The sequence below is a fragment of the Balaenoptera borealis genome (genome assembly GCF_965194805.1).
Source record: "Balaenoptera borealis genome assembly, chromosome: 9".
Classification (NCBI taxonomy): Eukaryota; Metazoa; Chordata; class Mammalia; order Artiodactyla; family Balaenopteridae; genus Balaenoptera; species Balaenoptera borealis.
The window spans coordinates 10,144,709-10,169,264 of record NC_138873.1 but is presented as its reverse complement, the minus strand read 5'-3'; the positions used below and the strand labels follow the sequence as shown (position 1 = coordinate 10,169,264).

Sequence of the window (24,556 nt, the reverse complement as noted above, 5' to 3'; positions counted from 1 at the left end):
AATGTTGCTGTGGTCAGAAAGAGAGCTGGTAGTCGGTGAGCACTGCCTCTGGAAAGCGACCAACATCTTCTGAGGCTGCTGTGGTCCTAGTAATGGTAGTCAGCCCAACCAAATCAGCTTTCTGTTGTGAGCCCTGGAAATGCTCTTATGTCAGTGACACCACAGTAAGTTGGAGCGCTCGGCCTAGTCAGGGAGGCAACCATCTTATGTTTCCTTCCAAAAAACAAATTGTCTCGATTTCCAAAATTCAACAGAGGGCATTGAAAGCTCTCTTTTAGTATCAAGCCCATTTTGCTTGTTCAAAATTACCAATAGTCTTGGCAGTCATTTCCAAAGCAGTAATGAATAGGATTTCTTCTGTGGCGATGACAGACTGGCTCTCTCCCCCATTTAGACAGGTGGCCAAGTGCTATGCTCGTGGCCGCACGTGCCCTGCTCTCCTGGGAAGGCCCGTTTCCCTCTCAGCTCCTTCCTTGCTTGGGTACTACGCAAGAGGCCCGTAGTACCCAGGATAAACTCCCTCCTCAAGGCCGGTGTCCAGGGGGCTGGTCTGTCCACTTCCACTACCTCTCACTGTGTCCACCTCACTGAGTGAGCCCTCCCGGAAGCCCAGAGGAAGGCACTGCTCTGATTTGTCACTTTCTACACCAAAAGAGGAGTATGGTAGACAAAAGGAAAGAACACAACAGGCTGCTTTGTCTCATCGAGAGTTAGTGTTGTTACAGGGCCCTTAGAGAGAAAGTATATAGCATACTGGGCTGAAAGCAGGCTTGGGGACTTCTGTTTCTGCCACTTACTGTGTGTCTTCAGGCAAGTTATTTAATCTCTCTGATCCTTATTTTCTTTCTCTGTATGTGAACATAGTGCCACCTCCCTTCCTCCAGGAACTTAAAAAATTAAATGTGTAAAGTACCTAGAAATCATGCCACGCATATTTGTAAGTACTTGATAAGTTATTGATGTTATTATCATTATCAGTTCCTCCATGTTCAGATGTAAAAACTGAGGCTAAGAGAGCCAAAGTGATTTTCCCCCTGGATCCCAGTGACAGTGGAAGGTGTCACTAGTGACAGAGTCCAGAGCCCTGGCTTTTCAACCAGACTCTTAAAACTATAGGCATAGTTTAATTGAGGAACGTTGTAACCAGCAACTGACATCCACCACATGGACCTTTAAATCTTTAACTTTTTGTTATTTTAAGTATATTTTTTAAAACCTCTGTGATGTGCACTTTCATCGTCTTACGGTGATTGAAGATGAACTGTGCAGACTTGGGGGAGAAATAATAGATTAGAGTTGGGCCTTTGAGTTTACTTAATTGAACCATCTGCCTGATGGATTTTATACTCTGATTCTCTTTTTCCACCTTAGTTATAAACAAGTGTGCTTAAGGAACTGTTAGTTTTATATACACGTTAGTTTCACCACACGTGACACTGAATTTGGTGGAAGTTTGAAAAGGGGGCCATCTTTCAAAATGCCTATGCACAATGATAATGTTCTCTATCAATTCATTCACTTAACAAAGACTTTTTAGTAGCTGTGATGTGCTCATTTGTACTTCTCAGGAGGCATATACACCTATAAGAGCCAAAACATGATCACAAATTATTTTAATATAGAAAGGAAAATGCAGAAGCTATAAAGCTATAAAAAGCTATATAGGCACAGAGTCTGGAGAAGGCAGAGCTTCCAGGTCGGAGAATAAGGGCGGCCTCCATAGAGGAGGCTGCCCATGAGGCTGGATCTTGAAGGACAGGTCAGAGCAATCACTGGCTTGGAAGTGGTCTCCACGAGACACAGCCTGTTCATAAGTTAAGGATGCTCTTCAGGTGATTTATCAGCTAAGAAATTAAGAGGACAGTCCCCACAGGTGCTACTTGTTTTCCTTTGAAACAGTTACACGCATGCTAAATCGTCTTTTTGAATGAAACACCTCAGAAGAGAACCTAAGATAGTGAAGTCAATGCCAACAGTCTACACTGCTGATGTTTAAGACCCTAACCATATAGGGGTATGTTCATAGCTGCTGGGCAGCGTATTATAAGTATTTGATGACCTAGGGGTTAATCGGAAGCCATTGGGTGATCTTGGGCACACCCTAATGAACTGCCGTCTAGTCCCACCAGCGTTAGTTATTCGAAGGGGGGGTAGGTGAGCTGTGGTTCAGGGCAGAAGTAAGACTCCCTCCCTCCCAGAGCTTCACTCACAACAGTAGCCTCTCAGACTTCTGGGACATTCTTTCCAAACCGTCATAAGTGTTAGTTTGTACAGAACTTCTCTGAATGGTTGGTAAAATATTTAAAAGAAAGAAAAGACCACTCAAATCTTTGCTACTTTGAATTTTCAGATAGACCATGTTTGAACTTCTACCAAGCAGAAAGTTAAATCCACTGAAAATAGCTACACAAAAAGAATAGTATTTTTTTAATGACTTATGTTAATTTCTTAAAGAATCTCTTAAAATTTTTTTTTACTATTATGCATTAAGAGTCACCAAATGACAGTTTAATGGAGGTGGAGCGGTTGTAATTATAATTAGTTTGGAACAGATAAACAACGTGTCTGGGGATTTTTACCTCTCCTATCAGCTCTACTCCTAAGAGTGAACGTTAGTCGCCAAAACTTTGATAAGTTTTTAAATGTATACTATTTACATAAGAAAAGCTTGACTACAACAGTGGAGTCTTTTCAAGATTTTGCCACATTGCCATCATCTTTCTTTTTGCATTGTAATTTTCCTGGGACAATTAAACCTCTTCTCCCCACCTTTCCCTGTCTCATTCCAGCCGTTAGAGACATGACATTATGTGACAGTTGTCTCCTTCAGATCAAAGAATACCCTTTTCCTCTTTGCAAGAGTGAAGAGAAGTTTGTCTTTCCCAGAGCAGAGCGTAGGCACAAAACTAACAAAACTAAGTCACCAGAAAAATGAGTCTGCACAGCAGTGGGGGAGGGGTGCCTGGGAGCCTACTGGGACACGTACAGCCAGTCTAAAAGCTCCCCTGTCTCCTGTCACAGGAGACGTCCTACAAAAGAAGTGGAAGTCTGATGTTTACCGTGTAATTTTAATATAGGAAAATTGATGTGTTTTTAATAGTACCTAATCGCAGAATGTTGAAGGGAGCTTTGGAAATGCTTTCTCCAGTATTCATTATATCAGAAAAGTTAGGTCAAAGAAAAATGTTTTTAAACAACATTTTCACACTGCCCATTCGTTTTTTGTTTCTCGACTTTTGGTTTTCGATGCGAGGCTATTAAGTAGTGTTAATAAAGAGTCAAATCTTTTTAAATGTTAGAAATTAATTTTGCTTGCTTTTGTAATTCCTGTTCTTATTTCAAGTTCCCCTTTTCCTGCTTATATTCCTCTATATAAATTATAACCTGGAACACCGGACATGGTTATCTGTGGAACTTACATTGTTTGGAATTTTTACATAGTGTATTAAATAATTACTTAGCGGTAGAGTTCAGCCTCCCGGTCCAAGAAATAAATTATTTTAAGGGAACAAGAACAATAATGGCCCCACCCCTTGCATAAATGACTGCCATTATGAGAAATGACCGCCGGGGTAAACTGCTGCTACTGTGCGTGGTCAGGATACGTATGCATGTGCTTTCTCTTCATATAGGCAAGGCGGCTTTCCCGGCATGAATCAGAGTGGACTCGTGGCTTCCAGCTCTCCCTACAGCCAGCCCATGAACAACAGCTCTGGGCTGATGAACACCCAAGCGCCCCCCTACAGCCTGACGCCCAACATGGTGAACAGCTCGACAGGTAACCTTGGCAGCTCTGTGCCTCTGAGGGCTGCCCTCCCCCTTCCCTCTTCTCCTCGTAGGCTGGTACCCCTGAGAGCATAAAAGCAACCCAAGCAGTCGGATCATTTGGTGAAAAGGGGGAACATACTACTTCTCTGCTGCTTGGATACTTGCTCAATCTATTAAGACTTGAGGATTACATTACATTTTATGTAAATTATTTTTATTCATTCTGTGTTTGTGTAACACGTGGACATATTTCAAGTGTCATTGGAGATGGCTTGCAAAGTATATACACTAAGCTCTTTTTGTCTTTGGGCGTTATTAGGAGTATTGGAAGATTCCATGACAAAGTCTGTAGTCTCCATTTGACAGTGGTAGAGATAAACATTTAAAATTCATGTTTCAGAGGAAATGATTGAAGGGCAGGACAAGGGGGTGTTTGAAATAGTTTTTTTTCATTTAGGGAAACTCACCTTTAAATTTACACATGAAAATAGTTGTTTTTATAGGTGCTATTTATAGACTGTCTCTGTTGAGAAATTATACATTTTTAAATGAATTGTTTTAAATTTTTCATGATGTTTAATTTTTTCAGCACACTTTATGATCTCAACAGTTGCATTCTTAACCAAATCCCATCTGATTAGTGGAGTAAGAGTATGCTGTCAGTTTGTGGAAATAACAAAAATGTCTAAAACTGTGCGAATGTTCCACGTTCTTAGGCCCCCAAGGTCCTGAACCCCTTTACAAGCCCCCTATCTAGTGATGGTGAGCACTGCTCTTTAAATGAGAAAACGATGACGTATTTCACCTGACCTGTTAACTTTTTCTGGCACCGACGTTTTGGGTAGGATTCCCTCCTTTAGTTACTACAGAGCTTTGCATAGCCAGCTGTGCGTCCTGCAGTGCTTTATGATGTGTTAGAAAAACACTGTGGAGTCAGAGGCTGGGCTCCTTCTTATTACCTTTTTTCATTTCCTCTGCCTTTCGCTGCCTTTCTGACCTCTCCATCTTTGAAAGACGCCCCAGGAGCTGTTGTTTCTTTGTCAGGAAGGACAGACAGCTAGAGGCTGGGCTTGCATCCCATCTGAGCTTCTAGGGTTGTTGGTTTCTAGGGTCTAATTTAATAGTGCCATTCCCTGATTACTTCTCTTTAAAAGTTTATAGAAGAGGAAAAAATAGAAACTACTGGTGAAAATGAAGCTTTTTAAATAAATAAATCCAACAGCCCTTCCTGATGTTAAACAGGCATTCATCCCAGCAGGTAGATGTTTTTGTTTTTGTTGTTTTAAATTTATTTATTTTATTTATTTTTGGCTGCATTGGGTCTTCGTTGCTGCGGGCGGGCTTCTCCAGCTGCAACGAGCGGGGACCACTCCCAGCTGCAGTGCGCGGGCTTCTCACTGCAGTGCCCCCCCCCCCCCATCCCAACCCTGTTGCGGAGCACGGGCTCCAGGCACGCGGGCCTCAGCAGTTGTGGCACACGGGCCCAGCAGTTGTGGCTCACTTGCTCAGCAGTTGTGGCTTGCGGGCTCTAGAGTGCAGGCTCAGCAGCTGGGGCACACGGGCTTAGTTGCTCTGCAGCATGTGGGATCCTCCCACACCAGGACTTGAACCCGCGTCCTCTGCATTGGCAGGCAGATTCTCAACCACTGCGCCACCAGGGAAGCCCCGAGGTGGATGTTTTTACATTTGAAATGAAAGATAAAAAGCTTGAACTATTAGCTAGAAGCTTCCCTTTCCCTTCCCAGCACTGTCCGAGGTAATGGTGTATTTGGGTTATGACATTATGTGTTTTGTCTGGCTTGCTGAAATAAAATTACTTCAGAGCATTGAAACTACACAATAAATTTTCACCCACTATTAGAAATACTCATTTTTCCCTTTTTTCCCTTTGGACCCCAGAGCCACAAAAAATAACCAACAACAAATAGATGCCCTGCCTAAGAAGATTTATGTATTCCTGAGGAATAACCAATTTAATGGAGATTCACAGAGAGGGTTTCTTTTTATTATTATTATTCAGATAATTCAGCTATTTGTTATTTCATACAGAGGAAATGTTCAATGAAAGGCCATTTATCCTCACAGTCTTTTGTATGGGCTACTAGTAGTATACTTTTTTTTTTATTGCATTGTGCGTTTTGAAGTATTGAATTTTTAATAATTTAAACATTTATCAAATTTTCCTCTACGCATTTATGTGATTTGATTCCAACTTTATTAAGTCAAATGCTACCTGATAGAAAGTAATCATCCAGCATATCCAAGGAATATTGATGATTTAGCATTTACTGTGTCTCTATTGATAGATACATGTGAATCTGCTATAACTGTGTTACAATCTCTGAGGGAAACAGGAATGACAAAGGAACCCAGAATGTGACAGCGTGGCTCCTGATAGGAGTGTTGGTCTGAAAATGTGCACTTGACTTTTCTAGAGATGGGCCAGAGATGGCTTGGATCCTCACCACCTCAGATTACTTGGTTTGGGCCCATGGAGATAAATTACCGGTGACAACAGCAAAGCATTTTCTCCAACAAAGGACACTTTTGGAGAAGGTGCAGATGATACAAGTGATGGCCAGTGGGGTTTTGTGCACCTCAGTTAGCAGCTTTGTGTAGCCGGCATTCCAGCATCCCCTTTGCTGAGTTCAGACAGTTGTGCTGTAGACAGTGTGCAGGGCCAAAACCAGTCCTCCTGTGTAGTGACAAGTTGTTACAAGCCTCAGTGAGCAAGTAATTATTTAAATGGAGTCAGTGTGACTGTGAAGGTGGCACCTCTTTCTTCACTTCAGATGTGGGGAGAAGTGGGATGGTGAGCAGTGGGGATTGTTTCCCTCTAAAGAAGCTTTTGTAAAATATGTAGTTGGACTAAAAGATTAGAATTATGTATTCCTATGGGAAAAATTATAAATTATGTATAACCTCGTTAAATATACCCTTATATAATACTTGTGTTGTTACATTGTACTTATTTATGTTTCGTTTTATAATATTCATTAGTTGTATACTTATCTGCATGTAAACTGTCACCTTCAAGAAGATATCTAAATGATAGAAAATATATCTACCATCTGTGATTCTAAGTTTGCCTCACCAGAAGTCACTGTACACAGTATAGGGCATTTCCATCTGAATAACTTACAGATAGTAAATGAGCAGCCATATGCCACTGTGGCAAGGCACTGTCCCCTTGGAGGTATGTCAGCATAGGGAAATTTCGGGGGATTCTTTCAAGGCTTTGCTGATCCAGCCAGAGACAAGTGTTTCTCCTGAACTTTTCTCATACCCTTTGTATGTGTTAAGAGTATTCTTTATATATTTGCCACATATAAAAATAGTCGTGACTATCTACAAATGTATACACGTAGATAGACCCTTTGTGTTTTCAAAAACAAGGAATAAAATATTTTACAGAGTATGGTATATTATTTACCATGAACAGAAAAGATCTGTTTGTGTGTTTCCGGTCCTATTTTACCATCTTCTGGGAATGATTTTGCAGCCTTGCAGGGAGACTAAGTAAAGGTAGCTGGGAGAGTAGGAATGGACGTTTAAGATCCGTTTTACTTGCACCATATGTTCTTTATGTTCTTTTTGAATATATTAAATCCAGGTGGAATAACTGCCTTAGGACCTTGACCCACACTTATTCCAAGAAGTCATTCAGCTCTAAATTCCAATGGTAAAGCCAGAGGCTACTACTTGAAATGTATTTGCAGTACTCACACAGCACTTTCTGCAGTCAGAGGTTCTTTACTGCCCCTTTTTATGTCTGAACTTTACATGCTGGATTACTGATGTCAAGAGGAGGAATAACAGTGACGTGATTTAATAAATCCTTATAATATTGGTGGTCTTTCTCTTCTGGGAAAGAAGAAAAAAATAGTGCCCCTGGAGTAACAGTGCCCTGGGAAGCATATGGCTCTTTGCAGTATTCACTGAGAATTCTGGTAAGAAGTCAAAAATAAGCATTTTAACAAAAGGAATAGTAAAAGCCACAGTAAGGAAAGACCTTATGATCCGTTTAGTAAAATAAAACTTACATCGTAAGGCAGGAGTACTAAGTAAAGCTATTAGTCTATATTCTATCCTTATTTATCTCTCAAAATAATATAGCATTGTAATTTTTAAATTTTATTTATTTATTTGTTTGTTTATTTTTGGCTGTGTTGGGTCTTCGTTGCTGCACGCAGGCTTTCTCTAGTTGCAGCAAGCAGGGGCTACTCTTCGTTGCAGTGCGCGGGCTTCTCATTGCGGTGGCTTCTCTTGTTGCGGAGCACGGGCTTTAGGCACGCGGGCTTCAGTAGTTGTGGTACACGGGCTCTAGAGCGCAGGCTCAGTAGCTGTGGTGCAGGGGCTTAGTTGTTCCCGCAGCATGTGGGATCTTCCCAGACCAGGACTCGAACCCGTGTTCCCTGCATTGGCGGACGGATTCTTAACCACTGCACCACCAGGGAAGTCCCAGCAATGTAATTTTCGAAATATGTTTGCATACCCTGAATGCCCATTTTAAAATATATAATAGAAAATGAAGAAGTTTGGGGAATTTCAAACCAATATACATGCTTATATTTATCTAAGTGTGATTTTTAAATCACTGTGAATTGTCATTAATTATCATAATACAATATTGGCCTAGTTCTTTATGCTAAAAAAATCGCCTTTTATGTACATTAACACATTTAATGCATGAAGAAGGAATTAGAAAGAAATTACTATTTTTCAAAAATAATATTCAGGCATAATTTATTATAAATGCTGCCAAACTATCTGTTACAACCTTAGGAGGAGCAGGACTTAAGCTGTGTGTCCATGGCTTTGCCGCTTTCTCTGGAATTGTGGCTGTCGTCCCTTTGAACCCACTCGGGGAATAACTGGCAAGGACATGTGGACTTTCATAAAGAAGCCCCTCTTTCCGTACTCATCCTGCTTTCTTTCCCCTTCTCTTCTTCTACAAAGGGGGTTTCTTAATGTATAGATTTACTGATTCCTATCTCGCTAGACGCAAGAGGTAAAACTGCACGAAAGCAATCCACTCCTTTGCACGAGGCTGTCTTCTTGGTGTAATATCTCTCAGCTGCTTTTTTGAGGTTTCACACGTTCACAAAAATAACAGCATTTTTAGCTGATCCCAATAGATTTTTCTCTGCAGCTGCATCACTTGAAAAAGCTTTTTGTTCCAGTTCTTAAAGTCTAAGTATTGAAAGTAATTTGGAAAAAAAAAAAAGAAAAAGAAAAACATCCCAATTATGATTTGTGTGTGTGGTGATGACTTCAAGGGCTGACTGGGCTGCGAATGGGCTTTGAAAAACAAGCCAATGTGCCCGTGGAAAATACAGGCATTTCAGCGCATCATTGAGTGTGCTGATGTAAACTCACAGGCACGTGCCTGGGTAGGCTTTTTTGGCAGGACCTCTGGTCTCAACCTGCAGTGATGCTAACGATATTAGCAAATTAGCACCACAAAGCTTGCCAGCTAATTCGCCAGAGCCCTGCTCACTCTCTCACTGCTGTAATTAAAACTAATTATTTTCTAAAACATAGTAATACATGAATATGTGCAATAATCATTTTGTAGTGGGCAATCTGTGGAGCCTTTTTTTTAAGCTTTTTTTTTTTTTTTTTTTTTTTTTTTTGCACATTATGCTGCATGTGCACTGCTGTGGTTGGGCCAGCACGTTGATTTGCAGAATGTAAAATGGGTCCTGTTCATAAAACCTCAAGGTTTATTTTATTTTGAAATGGGAATGTTTTCGGTTTTTCACTCATTTACAAGGCTCGTGATTCTCTCCCCTCTCCCTTTTCTCCTTCCACCTCTCCTCCCTCTGCCTCCTTACACAGCTGTGTGGTGTGACACTCACAGCCCAGTGCTGTGCAGATGGTTTGCACAGTGGGGTTCTGTAGAAATTCAGCTGTTATTCCCTGGATATCTACACTGATTCCCTACTGTAGCCTTGTTCTTCCTTTAAAAGGAAATCTAAATCCATATTCTTGACTTGAAAATAACTAGTAGTATTTGCAGTAAATGCCTGTAAATCCGTTGTTCTTTGGTGAACCTTTCATTCTAAAGCCTAAATGAACTTGATTGAATTTCTGAGCCAGGAGCTAGAAAATGAGTTTTGCCTGGGATCGTAGGGTTGCCCTGAGCTGGTGCGCGTGTCTAACCTGGGCATTTGAGCTGAGGCTGAGGACTGACCCATGTATGTACTGCACCAGAATGAAAGGAAACCAGCCCCATTGCAAAATAATTAGAAACCCTCTCCTTCAAAAATTACTTTTGATTATTGTTTTTGAAGCCATCTGTTACAACCATCTTCCATTATTGTAGCCTAGGCCACATGTAATAGGTGCGATTTTCAAATGAAACAATATAAAGTGGTAAATGATTTTACAAACTATGGATTATGTGAATTTAGGAAGTTAAGAAAGCAATAAATCCTCTAGTCAACCAGTGAAAATAGACATATCCAGCATTTGAACCCCTCATGAGCAATTTAGACACTGGGCATATTTCTACTTGCACCTACTCTATTAAAGCTGTAATAATTTTGAAAAACTAATATTGATAAAAGTTGACTTTCAGTGGCTTAGGTCTTGAGTAAATGATTGCTTTTTTTTCCCCCTAAGATAAAAAAGGATTGCCAGAATGTCATGCTACTTAGATTTCAGAAATGAGTATTCTCTGAGTTACAATTTCTTTCTCCTTTTTTCTTTCCTTCCTTGGAGGGAAATTCGGGTGCCCCATCACTCAGTAGCTTGTGTTAGCGGGAGCACAGCCTGACACATCACATGTATAATCCCAAACTCTTTCTCCTGTTTTCGATTAGCATCTATGGGTCTTGCAGATATGATGTCTCCTGGTGAATCCAAACTGCCCCTGCCTCTCAAAGCAGATGGTAAAGAAGAAGGCACTGCACAGCCGGAGAGCAAGTCGAAGGTATTCCTCTCTCCCCTGCACGCGGTGTGGGGTCTGCTCGCTGCAGCTGCCGTGTGGCTCTCTCCTCACTTTTTTTCATTTGGTTTCTTCTCTTCCGCATGCCTCCATCTTGTGCGAAACGTTTGCAGTCTTCTTTCCCTGCCCCCCTCATGGTGTGGATCTGAAAGTTACTAGTTCTTATGGCATTTAACTCGTGGCTGGGGGAGAGGGGTGGAGGAACAGGACCCACCCAGAGAAATGCTTCGGGGGTGGGGAGAAGGAAGGGATCTTGCCTGGTTGGTACTTGAAGCCATTTTCTCTGCCTTCAGTTTATAGCTTCCTGTTTTGGCCGCCTCAGCAACAACAACATACTTAATATTTTGCTTTCCTACCTTATTTGATAAATAAGGTGAACAGCTTTTTTTTTTTTTTTTTTTTTTCCTTTCTTTCTTTCATAAGGGGTAACCCATGCTTAGCATCCCATGTAAGCTTGAAGTAAGCATGGTGGCTTAGTGGTCTTATCCAGCATCCAGCAAACTTACCAAGTTATACTAATTAAGAATGTTGTTTTAATACTTTTATATGTGTGTGTGGTTTTGTGTGTTTGTTTGTACATGTCTTTATATATATATATCTATTATATATAAAAATTAGTCTGTTAAACTGGATGTGCTTTTTGTTATTTTAAATAAAGTTTGCCCTACCTTTGTCATTTTTTTTTTTTTTTATTCCTCTACCACAGGATAGCTACAGCTCTCAGGGTATTTCTCAGCCCCCAACCCCCGGCAACCTGCCAGTCCCTTCCCCAATGTCCCCCAGCTCTGCTAGCATCTCCTCATTTCATGGAGATGAAAGTGATAGCATTAGCAGCCCAGGCTGGCCAAAGACTCCATCAAGCCCTGTAAGTGGCTCTGGTTTTTTGTTTTTTTTTTTGTTTTTTTGGGGTTTTTTGATAATTAATTCTATTTTAATGCTTGCTTATTTATTTGTTTTATAAGACTTTTTCTTCATAATTTATCCATGAAAGGGTTTTCTTTATAGTAGTAACAAAATGAGTAAAGTTTGTATGCATCATACGTAAGTTGATTGCTGGTAATGAAACCGCTGATATAAAGAAGCGTCTCTATACGAAGCATGTGATTGTGTTACTGGGTCCAAACTCCTTCACACAATGACTTTGTTTAAATGTCTAATCCATTGTGCGCTTATAGAAGATCTTTAAAATGAGTTAACTGTCCATTTACATGGGAACTAATAGCAGCCATGGAGTATATGATAAGTTTGGCCTTTGGCCTAAATCTTTCATCGGCTATTGTGTCTGAAACATCTTATTTCAAAACTGCCTATCTTGAAAATATAAATATTACACTCTGGGCACAGTTTAGCATATCATCAGCCAGGCTTTGTTTCAATCTACTTGTCAGAAATTAACAGAAAAGCTGTTGAAATGTTAGTGCATGTGAATATTTGGAATGCTACTCTTAGATTAATGTGTACCTACATTAGAATCAGTTGAGATAGAAAAATTATATCTTGCACAAGCCTGCTCATAATCTTGAAATTAAGTGTTGATTTCATACGATATTTAAAAAAACAAAAATGGAAATGTGCATATAAGGGAATTTTTTTAGCCTTAATATTCTTCTGTCTGTAGAGCTAGGCCTTTATTTTCCTACTAAAGAAATTAATTCTGTGCCATTAAAAAAGAAGAAGAATGGCACTGTAGTAACCTTTATTTTACATTCATATAAGGAATCAAAAGATCTTAAAAAAAAAAAATCTTAACATGCAATTACTTGCCAAGCAGGCTTAATTAATGCGCTAATTTTTGCAAGACAATGTATTGAAGAGCACAGCTCAGGAAAAGCAAGTTGGAGGGAAGAAGACTCTAACTGCAGAATCTGGCAATCTAGTCAAAACCCCAAAAGGAGGCTGCTATTAATTATCCATTCGCTGGTTTAAACAGATAGAGCTGAAGGTTTGAAGACTTGGTAGTTCCAGTAAATGTTTGTAAAATTCATGTGGAGCTCTAGTATAACCAGCATTTTCCTTTTCAGAGGAAGAAAGGGCAATATTCGCTGTTACCTCCTTTGTAGACATATGTTTCGCTTTTTCAACAACCGAGATGAAATGAAAAATGCTTCTAATATGGATTAAGTAGAACTAATGAAAGAGAGAGTGCAGCTCCTTAATTCTGATATCTTTGTGTTATTTGCTTTGAGTCTCAGAAGGCAGCCAACATTGGGGGGCGGGGGGGGCGGTCCCATAATCTACTCTGGTGTTTTGTTTTGTTTTAATCATAGAAAAAGTGTTTTTGAACCAGTGATACTCTCAAGTTAACAGGTAGAACCCCAGCTATAACTTTTCAAAAACATTTTGTTTATTGGCTCAGAGGGGAAGATTTCAGAGGTTGAAAATATCTTTAAAACCTTAAGATAATAATTAAGAATAATAATTTATTAAAGCCTACTAATAGACCATATTATAGGTTTAAAATTTCCATCTTGCTGATTTCTGAATTATAAAGAATGATTGAGATATTTGTTTCAAGTTCCTAGTCACATTATCTCTATCCAATAAGTCCTGTAGGAAACTATTATCAAAACCCTCCTTTCTACTTAAATACGAGAAAAAAGAAAACTGAATTGTTGATTTCATTAATACTTCTACATACATTATCTCTCCCTGTACCATAACCATTTTTTTGTTTAAGAATTTACAAGCAAACTTCTGCCTCCAGTCTTAGAACAAGGGAACAGCAGAAGATGTGGTTTGAGGTAGTGGGAGGTATTAGAGATTGCTCTGTATTGAAAAAACAGCACCACCCTCTAATGAGATGCTCATTCAAGAAAGGAACTAAAGGAGATTGTTATGAAGGACCCTAAGATTATCTCTGCTATCAAATCACTGCAGATATATATTGAAGAGTATTTAACTTCTCTTTCTGAGATACAACTTTAATTTGTACTTAAAATTGCTCCTAACGGTGTTTCTAATAAAGCCTATCTAATAGCAGGCCTGAAATGGACTAAATAGCAAAGATGTTCTGTGCTTTGACAGTGTGCCATGGACCAGCACTGTTTTGTTACAAAACATTCTAAAATAAAAATAAACATTTGCACATACACATGCATATACACATATTACCAGGCATATGGTAAAGACTGCTGAAATGTAAATCTGCTTCAAAGACTTGAGGAAAAGTGTACTTATAGACTTAATTAAGTTATATGCAAGGAAAACATTTGTGGCACCATAATAATGTCTTGCTGTAATTTTTCAGCTATCTCCATTTCTTTTTCTTGCCTCCACGACTGTTTCATGCAGTAGGATACAATTTTTTACAACACCAAAGCAATATGAGGTGGTGCTAGAGGCCTGAAAAAGTTAACCAGCTTTCTTCAGGGCTAGTTTTTTTGCCCATTGTCAGTGGGTAGAGTGTAAATGACATTTATCCAAAGGTCACATCGTAATTAACGTCTCTGAACAAAAAAAGTATGTTTTCAGCCTGATCAGTGATGAAGTGTATAGTCTTTATTTCCTAGGGCTTTTGTTTCTCTTAATGTCCTTTTTCTCTATTTGGGCACCCAAATACTAACTTTGGGAATGGGTTAGTGTGCAGCCCTGGAAGCTGGGAATGGAGATGTTACTTGCCCACCAATCCCTTCTCAGCTTTCAGTCTTGTTAGATTGTGTCCACATTCACTTAGCACTTCACACACTGAAAGCCTGTTTATAGAATATTTTAATCAGCTGTTAATTCTTACTTGGATGGTGCTAGACTTTTCAGACCTTGTTCATTTGAGTATTCACTCAGAACAAATAATGTACTGAGTACCTTCAGTGTGCTGTCACTGTTGGTGGTTCAAGATCAACGCAGTTCCTGCCTCGTGGAACGTAAAGTCTAGTCAGGAGAGTGGAGGGCAGACAGCTAATCCCGCGCAAAACATAGGCCTTTACGCACTGTGAGGCCAGGTGCCACCAAGGACAAATAAAGCCTGCGATGATGATTCAGACCAGGGAGCCGGCATCAGGGGAGGCCTCTTCTAGGACCTAACAAAACTGAGGCTTGACCACTTTCTTTTCATACAGATGCATTTTTTTACATTATAGCACCATAAAATGCATTTTTGAAGATCTAAAAACTACGAAAAGTAAAACAATTCTATTAAAAACTGTTATCTTCATGAAGGTTTTCTAATTTTATGAGAACAAATTGAGATATGTAGAAGTTAATTAAACTTAAGTTCACTTAACAAAGAAAGGTAAGAAAAGTTAAAATATGGATAGTCAAGCTAAGTAAATCATTACTTTAGGCCGGTTTCAGGTTACGAGAATCCACTCCTTTCATAGATAGGAACAAACACTTCACAGTCTCACTGCTTGGGTCACGATTAACTTTCTCCTGGAGCCCTTCCACAGTTTGGGTTTAGAGAGGACCTGGCCCGGAACAGCAGCTGGATCTTTTACTCGGGATGTTGGCGGAGCACCTAGAAGTGATTGTAAACTGAAACGACTGATTTTATATCTCTTATTTTTAAATGGAATCTCGGACTTCTCCTCTCAGTTCTTCACAGATGAAATGCAAGGGGGAGGTTCATGGTGGTGGTTTTAATTGATTTTAGGTGATAATGGTTTTTTCCTCTGGTTCTTCTTTCAAATTTTTATTTTTTTAAAAAAAGGATCAGGTCCATTGTTTTCAGCATACCTCCCAATAAAGACAAAGTTTCAAAATGATGATTTGGAAACCTCCTGTTGGTAACTACCTCATTAACGATGACAAAGTTTCTGAAACGTTCCCAGTATGAGAACGTGGTGTAAAATGTGTTAGAACAGTTTCTTTTCCTAGTCAGATATTCCTTGGGTGTGAGAATATGGTAAATAAATTTTAAAAACGTATTTGGATATGGAGTATGTCCCCTAATCGTGTATGTACATGAGTTTACAGACATGCATGGGAACATGGATACACACTTCATGTTCTCATCTACAGTAACTTTTACGTGACTTGCCCTTTAGCTTCAGCATCAGTTTAAATTCTAAAAGATCACGTTATTTTTTTTATCCTACCACTCTACTTTTTTTATTTACATCAACTGTATTACCCAGTTTTATATATTTTATGTAAAGATTTTATGCTTCAATAATTCTAAAGCTGAAGGCTTAAAATTTTAGCCAGAACAGCTTGGGAAAATTACATGTTAATTGGAGGGACCTCTGCCACTCACCAGCTTGATTAGTTTCATTCTCAAGCATCCTTTCTCAGGCCCTACCACCACCACTGCCCCCATTTCAGCAGTATGTTTAAAATTATCTTGAGCTAAATATAATGGAAAAGAGTTAAGAAAAACTCCATCTAAAATAAGAGCTGTACACTGCAAATGACAACCTAGTAAATAAACATGACTAAATGAAGTATATTATTATTCCAAGGAAATCTTTATCGAGACTTTGCAAGTGGTTTTGCACAATAATCCCGGAGTTGCAGATATTACAAGTGCACAAATATTGTTACAAATACAGAGACATAAAAGAAAGGAAAAATATACAGTTGGGCTTTTTATGAAATCTGAATTGCAGATATTACAAGTGCACAAATATTGTTACAAATACAGAGACATAAAAGAAAGGAAAAATATACAGTTGGGCTTTTTATGAAACAGCAACTTTTGACATTTTAGAATCAAATACATAGTTAGAAAAATAAAAGACCAAGAATTAGAGCATCAGTATAAACCAAATGGGCACATGAAAGTAAACGTGTGTATTTATCCATAGATATGCTGGGAGTATGAAATAGCACATGTCTTTGTGATTAACACATGGTTGCTTAAGAAATGTATTAAAATAACTAAACAGCCCCTTAACCTTGGCAGAGAAGTTCAAGAAATCTTAAGTCGGGAAAGCAGGTCGTTATGAGCGAATGCCAGAGCGTTAGCTGGCCATTAGTTTACAAAGCTCTCGAGTGTAGAGCCCACACACCACTGGGTCCTGTGACACGTGACCTACCTTATATTTTTCAGCAAGTACCACATGTTTGCTCTTCCTCCATATGATTTAGTTTTACTGAAGACACACATTGGCTATCCATATTTTGACAAGGAAATGTAGGAGTCCATGTAGTTTTTTAGGGCTCTATAACATTACGTGTGAAATTTTAAATTCACTGTGATCATTCAATGAGCTAGCACCCTATTGTTTTTAAAAATGACGCGAGGCGTCATTGGAATCTTGCCTTCTGGGATTCAACGCTTATTTCGATAAAGTAAAAAAGGTTTTTGTTCCTTTCTTTTTGTTTTTCACGTATATAAAAGGGGGAGTTTGGGCCCTTTGTTTAAAGTCAAAGTAAATTCTTAATTAAGACAATGTATACTTTGTGCCTGAACTAGTAGCCTTCATTCCTAATTGTTGTGTGATAGCAGTAGTTTTTAAATTTCTTCTCTTCTTGTATTTGGTAGCTCATTACTTTTTTCTCACCTTCTTCCCTTTCCCTCTGCCCACCCATGCCCCATCTCCAAATGCTCCTTCTGGGCTCTAGAAGTCCAGCTCATCCACCACCACTGGGGAAAAGATCACAAAGGTGTATGAATTGGGGAATGAGCCAGAGAGAAAGCTGTGGGTAGACCGATACCTCACCTTCATGGAGGAGAGAGGCTCCCCGGTCTCAAGTCTGCCTGCGGTGGGCAAGAAGCCCTTGGACCTGTTCCGACTCTATGTCTGCGTTAAAGAGATTGGAGGTTTGGCACAGGTGAGAATGAATGAATGAATGAGGAGATGCTATAGATAAGCTCTTACAGCAGCTTTCTTTGAATGTACAGACTCGAATTTTTTTCTCACAAAGAAAAAGCGAAGCCCCTGGGAAGGTCGCCTTTACTGGGATCCATGTTCATGTGCTGCAGGGGGAGAGTGCTGGGGCCAGGGACCTGGATCCGCTGCCCACTCGCAGAGTGACCTCAGTCATTTATATGGATCTCAATCCTCATCTGTAAGATGAGACATTTGGGCTAGATTTTGCTTTCAGGTCCCTGACAGCTCCAGAATTCTACTGAATCTGTCAGAATTTCACAGAAAATAAAAATGTTTTGCAAATGACTAAATTGTCTAGATTAGATATAAATCAAGTTCACTGTTTCCCTCTATCCAGAGCAATTTAGCAAGAAAGCTAAGTCATACTTCTAAGACCACGTCCACTGTACCTGGGCGACAAGAAGACCAGTGCTGTCCCTTTTTCACAGGGCTGGGACTGGCATGGGCACAAGTGGCACCCGGAGTGCAGAATTCCAGGAGGCGCTCGTTTTGGGGTTGTGCAGATGCCTCCTCTGCACTTCCCCTTTCGGTTTTGTACCCTAGAGGCCACACTTTCCTCGCCCTAGTCTCAGCCCAGTTCTTAGCACTGGGTCTGGTTTATGTGTCCGTGTCCCGAAGTAGAATGGGGGAAGGTGTCTTACGGGGTGAGTGCCCACTGTGTTCTGGGCACTGTGCTTTTTCTTGTCCCTTTTTTTCTCAATACCCATGAAATGCAAGGTCATCAGCCCTGAAGAAGAGATGTAACAAGATGAAGTACAGTCGTCCCTTGGGATCCATGGGGGATTGGTTCCAGGACCCCGACGAATACCACAATCCTCAGAGCTCGAGTGCCTTGTTTATATAACCTACACACAACCTCCCGTATACTTTAAATCATCTCTAGATTACTTATAATATCCAATAAAATGTAATGCTATGTAAATAGTTGGCTGGTACGAATGCAAGTTTTGATTTTTGGAACTTTCTGGACTTTTTTTTTTTTTTTTTTTTGATACTTTGAATCTGAAGTTGGCTGAATTCACAAATGCATCACCCAGGGACACGGAAGGCCGACTGTACAATGTTGTGGCCCAGGGATTCTCAGGCTAGGTGGTGAGGCCAGGTCTGTCTGATTGCAAAACGCAAGCCCTTTCATCTGCCTGTAGTTCTCAGACCTAGCTGTTCATTAGCATCACCTGGGAGGATTTAAAACCTGTCAATACCTGGGCTCCCACCCAGATCAGTGAAAGCAGCTGCTCGGGCCTCAGGTGGTGCAGGGCCTCACTATCCAAAGGCAGGTCATCTAATCCACAGGTATCACTGAGGGCCCACCCTGGTCTCGGTGCCACACAGCTCTTGGGGATGCAGGAGAGGCCTTTGTCCTCAGCCCTCCCTGAGGTGCCTCCTCCCACCCGAGACCTGAGGCCTACAACTGAAGCAATCAGAGCTTGACTCCAGACTGCCTGATCAGATGGTGAATCACAGGATGCAGACCAGGTGTGAGTGGTGGTCAGTGAAGGGAGAGGTCAGGATACACACCTCTCTCCTGCACTTAAACCCTCTGACCTTTCCCCTCTGTACCTGGACACCCCTGACCTTTCCCCTCTGAGCATAGACCCCCCCCCCGACCTTTCCTCTCTGCACCTAGACACCCCTGACATTTCTCCTATGGGCATAGACTCCCCTGACCGTTCTTTCATTACACCTAGACCCCCTGACAGCTTTTTTTAGAATCCCCAGGACGCTAAACAATCGGGTTTCACCCGTCACAGCAGCGTAGGGATGGTCTGGACACCTCACTCTGTCAGTAGTGTGTACTCCCAGGTTGGGTCTGTGAGCAGGACTCTGCTGGCTTAGCTAATGAAGCTGCTTGAATGTAGCCGTGATTCACAGTGGGGAGCTCCTTGGCAGCGTTGTTGCTCACACCCTGTCTTGCGCTCTACCTGGTGGCCAACAGGTGCGGTTGGAATAGGTGCTGCAGCCACAGATAGATCAGCTCATTCAGGGTGCTCTGCTTCAGTAAGCGCATTCAGTAAGCGCTCTGCTTACTGTTTGGGAAGCAATTGCAAGCCTGCTTGTTGCAGCCTGGCGTTAAGTAACAAAAATGGCATTAAGCATTCCCAAGAGTATTCCGTGGTTTATCATGCACCATTTAGTACTAAGTAAATGGACATGAAGAGCTTTGTGAGAAAGTCTGAATCCAAAAATTGCACATTTCATTAAAACTCACCGTCCCCTTAACCTATGCTACTTAACACAGGAAACGTCTAAAGGCAAAATATTCCCCAAGTATTGGCAGGCCTTCACGTTTCCTTCGTGTGTCGACGTCATGTAGCTGTGTTCCCATGTGCGAATCAAAAGGTTAAAATAATTCCTCAAATCCTTTTATAACGTTTGAGGAGTTCCTTCGTTTTTTCTCTTCCCTTTTTGCAGTTGTGTCCCCTCCACCCGAAGTGTGAGTGGGAACACCGGGTAGTCCTGTGCGGCTTTTCCCAAGCCCACAGGTGCTGCCACGTCGGCGACCTGGTGGCTCCACAGCTCAGACAGGGCTGCTGGCTTCGGCCGGGCTTTTAGGTTGGGGTCATTTGGCTGGGGCCTTATTCACCCAACACCACAAGAAAGCCTCGTGAGAGGCTGGGCGCGGACCGAAATTATAGGCTCATCTTTCCGGAAGCTTGCGGCTGTTGGAAGAAGATATTGTTTTTCATATTAAGGCTCAAACACTTAAATTGCAAAATAGTTCTGTTATTATATTAGTTTTTAGACACCTTTTTTTTTTTTTTTCTTTTAAGATAAGAGGTGGTATGGGGATGAGTGTGAGCGAAAGCGTACATTTGCTCTGAGGTAAATTGCTGGGCCCGGACGGCACCAGCTCTGGAAGAGCGTGAGGCATTAGAAGACGCACCAGGCAGAAGAATCTCCACGAGCAATGCTTTTTATGTAGCTATCAGCAGGTTCCTTAATGGTTTTATAACTGTAAATGCTGTCTGTGCACTACTGAGTGGGAGTAATGAGCATTAGTTAAAAGAGGCAAGTGAAGAAAAAAAAACTAAACCAAGACATTAAGTGCTTTTTTTTGTCTCCTGGCTTTAAACAAGCCACTTTGCTGCAAACCAATGATCCTGCCTTTTTTTTTTTTTTTTTTTTTTTTTTTGCCAGGTTAATAAAAACAAGAAGTGGCGTGAGCTGGCAACCAACCTAAATGTTGGCACTTCAAGCAGTGCAGCGAGCTCCCTGAAAAAGCAGTATATTCAGTACCTGTTTGCCTTTGAGTGCAAGACTGAGCGAGGGGAGGAGCCCCCGCCGGAAGTCTTCAGCACGGGAGACACCAAGAAGCAGCCCAAGCTCCAGCCGCCCTCTCCTGGTAAGTGGTGGTGCTGCAGCGGTAGCGGCGGGCGAGCCGGGGACCCCGCCCCCATGGAGCCCCTCCCAGGCTCTAAGAAGGCCGCTCAGAGTAAAGCAAGCAGAGCAAACTGGGATCTTAGAGAGCCAGGGGTGTTCTGTTCTGTCTTGTCTATTTAGTTAGACCCCGTTGGCAGTGCTTAAGGGAAGAAAGAATAAAATTTGGGGTATTGTCATTTCTGGTCAGCACTTTGAAGGCACTGTTCTTTTGCTTTACCTTTTTTAGTCAAAGTAGACTCTGGAATTCTGAGTTTTATACCTTTATTCCTTATACAGTTATTTTAAAATATTCCATCTAACCGTCAAAATAAGTCTCCCCAATAACCTGTGCTAATACTGGAAACGCCGCCCTGCAGATTTAACAGCCAGCTTCTACCAGCTCTGCCTCTGTCAGAGACAGTCCGATTTGTACGTTAACAAAATGGAATTTGGACTTAGTTTTTAATGTCCCCTGCCAAGCAAGTTTTTGCTTGTAGGGAATTCAGCAAACTGTCATGATAAAGGTCTATATAGCCCTATTTCTGAGAAAGAGTAGTCCAGTTAACTTTGACCCCAAAGTCAGGAATCTTAAAATACTGCTTAGGAATAATGGTGATTCACTTAAATTCTCATAAGCAAAATCATATTGATGATACCTGCCTTCTCTCCTATCTCTTCACCCAACTGTTGGAGATCCTGCCACTCTTTCAGCTCTCCCGCTAGCTTTTGTTCTGCCTGTTAGTGTTTCAAATTTGATATTACTGAATCGTTATATTCTGATAAATACGATATTAGAGATGGGAAGAAACTTGCATCATCCTTAGTTCTGGGTGGTGACCTCACTCAAGTTAAATTTGATCATTCTGTTGTCTGTTTCTGGCCGTGTCCAAGCCCTGGGACGGTCCACGCTTAGTCAAACTGTCCTACATACAAGATGGGGCTGATTGTACCTGCCACTTCCCCCAGCAGAGGCTTTTCTGCAGTCAAATGATCATAGCTCATTGCCAGTATTTCTTGAGCACTTACAGTGTGCCAGACACTCTTCTAAGTGCTTTATCATTTAATCTTCATATTAGCCCTGTGATAAAGATACTGTTCTAAAATCCCTGAGAAAACTGAGGCACATAAAATCTAAGCAGACTGATATACACTAATTTGTATGAAATAGATAACTAATAAGAACTTGCTGTATAAAAAATAAATAAAATAAAATTCAATAAATAAATAAATAAATAATCTAAGCAGACTGGCCCATTGTTGCTAGTGAGTGGAAGAACCGGCCTTTGATCCCAGACATCTGGCTCTAGCATTAGAGAGCTAGACGTACCTACTACACCTGTGTTTAAAGTAGCATTGCAATAGGTAAACTGTTTACACATAGGACGTGGTATCTGTGAGCCAAAGAAAGGAGTTGTTTCTCCTTTAATTATTCCCTCTAGCTGATATCTGGATGGCGATGCTAATATCTAAGGCCACTTAGAGATCTCAAATAAATACTTTTTAGGCCCAAGGTGCACTTGTAATGAGCATACCTAGATATAGATCTGTTGGTTCTAAATACAAATAGAGAAGTCCTGCTCTCTAACCCCCACCCTTAAAGATTCACAGCCTTTGCCAGTTATGGTGTACTTTAAAAACTGTGAAATCTAATTTCGAAAATCTCACAACATTAACAAGCTGCCTATGAACAGCTCTGAAACCATTTTTCCAAAATAAAAACCCGGTGGGGTGTAGGGACCAAAGTGGCAATGTCTGCAAAGATCTAAAGGTATATTTTATTTGCCAGGAAAGAACTCATGTCACTGAATGGTCTGCACTTCTGTATGGAGAATAGCTCTCCCAGTGTGCATCAGCTTCAGTACAAGAAATCCTGCTGAGGTATAGATAGTTCAGAAAGTACAGGGCCTGTTCTCCTAACAGTCAGCTCTTTCCTTTCCCCCCCTTTTTTTTTAAACTACCGTTTTTATGGCAACATTATCGCTTTAACTGCACAAAAGAGCTTGGATTGCAGATGCACTTCTGATAATACATTCTTCTTAGTGGTCCAAATGGAGCCCAAGTCCTGTGAAACAGGAAGCAGGGGAGGAAAGCTTCCTGAGTTTAGCCATTCAGCCGGTGCAAGGCCTGGAAGGCATCGGGCAGGGTGCACGGGGCCAATCTGCTTGGCTCACGTGTTCTGCACGCCGCTCCGCGAGAGAGACGGACACATGGACTGGGCAGTAGGGCAGTGAGTGGCATCAGCCTCTCAACCAAAAGCCAGGCGTTTCCTCCAGCATCTGTGGATTGTGGCCTCTTTGATTCCAGACCTATCATTAAGGAAAATGCCTCTGAAACATTTTTATTGTCAGAGAAGGGAAACAAATTATTCCCAGGTATTTGCCACGCCAGGGCCTCATATACTACAAAATTTTTTTAAACTAATTTTCAACCAAAGTTTTTGTTCTTCGAAGTCGGTTTTTCCCATAAGAACATAACTGTAGTTTATTCCTTACCAGTACATCCAGGCAAACAACTAAAAGATTCCTAAGAAACATTCTAGATGGTTTTTTCAGATGGTCATTCTGAACCAACTTAAATCCTAAGTGCTAATGACTTAGCATTCTAAGTCATCCCTCTGTATTCCAGTTTTGATTTGATGCAGCTGATACGGATCTGAAATTCAATCCTGTCAGCCCCTGAGAGGTATCGCCCCTTAGCCCTGGGGGCTGCACCAGGATCTTCACTGTTGAGTGGCTGTGTGGTTTCTCATGCCAGAGATCCAGGTTGTGTCTTCCGAGGACTAGAGCCAGTGAGCCAAAGGAAGGCTCCTGAATGAAACCTGAGCAAGGACTTGGGGGTATGGTTGCATCTCTGAGGTGCCGGTGGGGCTCTTGTTATAACAGACTGTAAAAGTTTGTGGCGTTCTAATGAACAGCCACAGGAATCGCCTCCCCAGGTGGCCTGGGCCTCCTGTAAGCTAGAGTGGGAGAGGGGAGGGGAGGGGACCCGCCTGGGAGGAGCGGGGGGAGGTGGCAGGAAGCTCCACTTTCAATTAGTAAGTCTGTAACCAAAAACCCATCCATCTTTGCTGGCAGGTGGCTGACTGCATTTCTATTATTAGCTGACGGGTGATGTCACAGAACCTGTCATGGATCCAACTAGGGAATCCTCAGTGGAAGATAAATGAGAAAGGGGCTCGGGTTATAAACAGAGGTGCCCTCTGGGTGACCTCTGGCCACTGTAGACCTGAGACATATCAGCTATTGCTCTTCTCCCCACCCTACTTCCCGTAACCCCAGCCAGAACTGGGGCACCGGGTTCATGCTGTGTAAATTATCTTCCCAGCTAGGAGTCTGGCTGTACAGTCTCAAGTGTGTGGATGCACTTAACCTTCAGTAACCTTTGCATTGTTTACTTTCGAGTATACATCTGTAACTTCTGGCACAAGGTAGGGATATCCTGGAGAGCCAGCCTCCTGGCTGCCTTCTTTTTTTTTTTTTTTTTTCTAAAAGGAAAGGAAAACACACTGGCAAGAGGGGAGAATTTTTCCTGTTTTTTTTTCTTATTAGCTGTAAATGTGAATACTTGTAAATAAGGGTCATTCTGAAATCACAGCCTTGTGAGCCGTGTTCCAGGGAAGATGTACAGGCTGCTGTACAATCTGCTTCTTGATTCAAGAAACCAGTTACTTCTCCTGCCAGCTCTACGGCGCAGTCATACGTGTAGG

At 41.3% G+C, this 24,556-nt stretch overlaps 1 protein-coding gene across 7 annotated transcripts in view; it reads left to right on the top strand.

Annotated features, from left to right (window-relative positions):
• The window catches only part of ARID1B (AT-rich interaction domain 1B), a 406,097-nt gene that overhangs the window by 360,942 nt on the left and 20,599 nt on the right, over nucleotides 1–24,556 (top strand). For 3 of the 7 annotated variants that reach the window (XM_082404506.1, XM_082404503.1, XM_082404504.1), the window contains 5 exons: nucleotides 3,633–3,778; nucleotides 10,596–10,705; nucleotides 11,427–11,585; nucleotides 17,222–17,431; nucleotides 20,629–20,833. In XM_082404506.1, the coding sequence (XP_082260632.1) occupies nucleotides 3,633–3,778; nucleotides 10,596–10,705; nucleotides 11,427–11,585; nucleotides 17,222–17,431; nucleotides 20,629–20,833 (830 nt within the window). The remainder of the gene's footprint in view (nucleotides 1–3,632; nucleotides 3,779–10,595; nucleotides 10,706–11,426; nucleotides 11,586–17,221; nucleotides 17,432–20,628; nucleotides 20,834–24,556) is intronic. The other 4 variants (XM_082404508.1, XM_082404505.1, XM_082404502.1 and 1 more) reach the window with 3 other exon arrangements.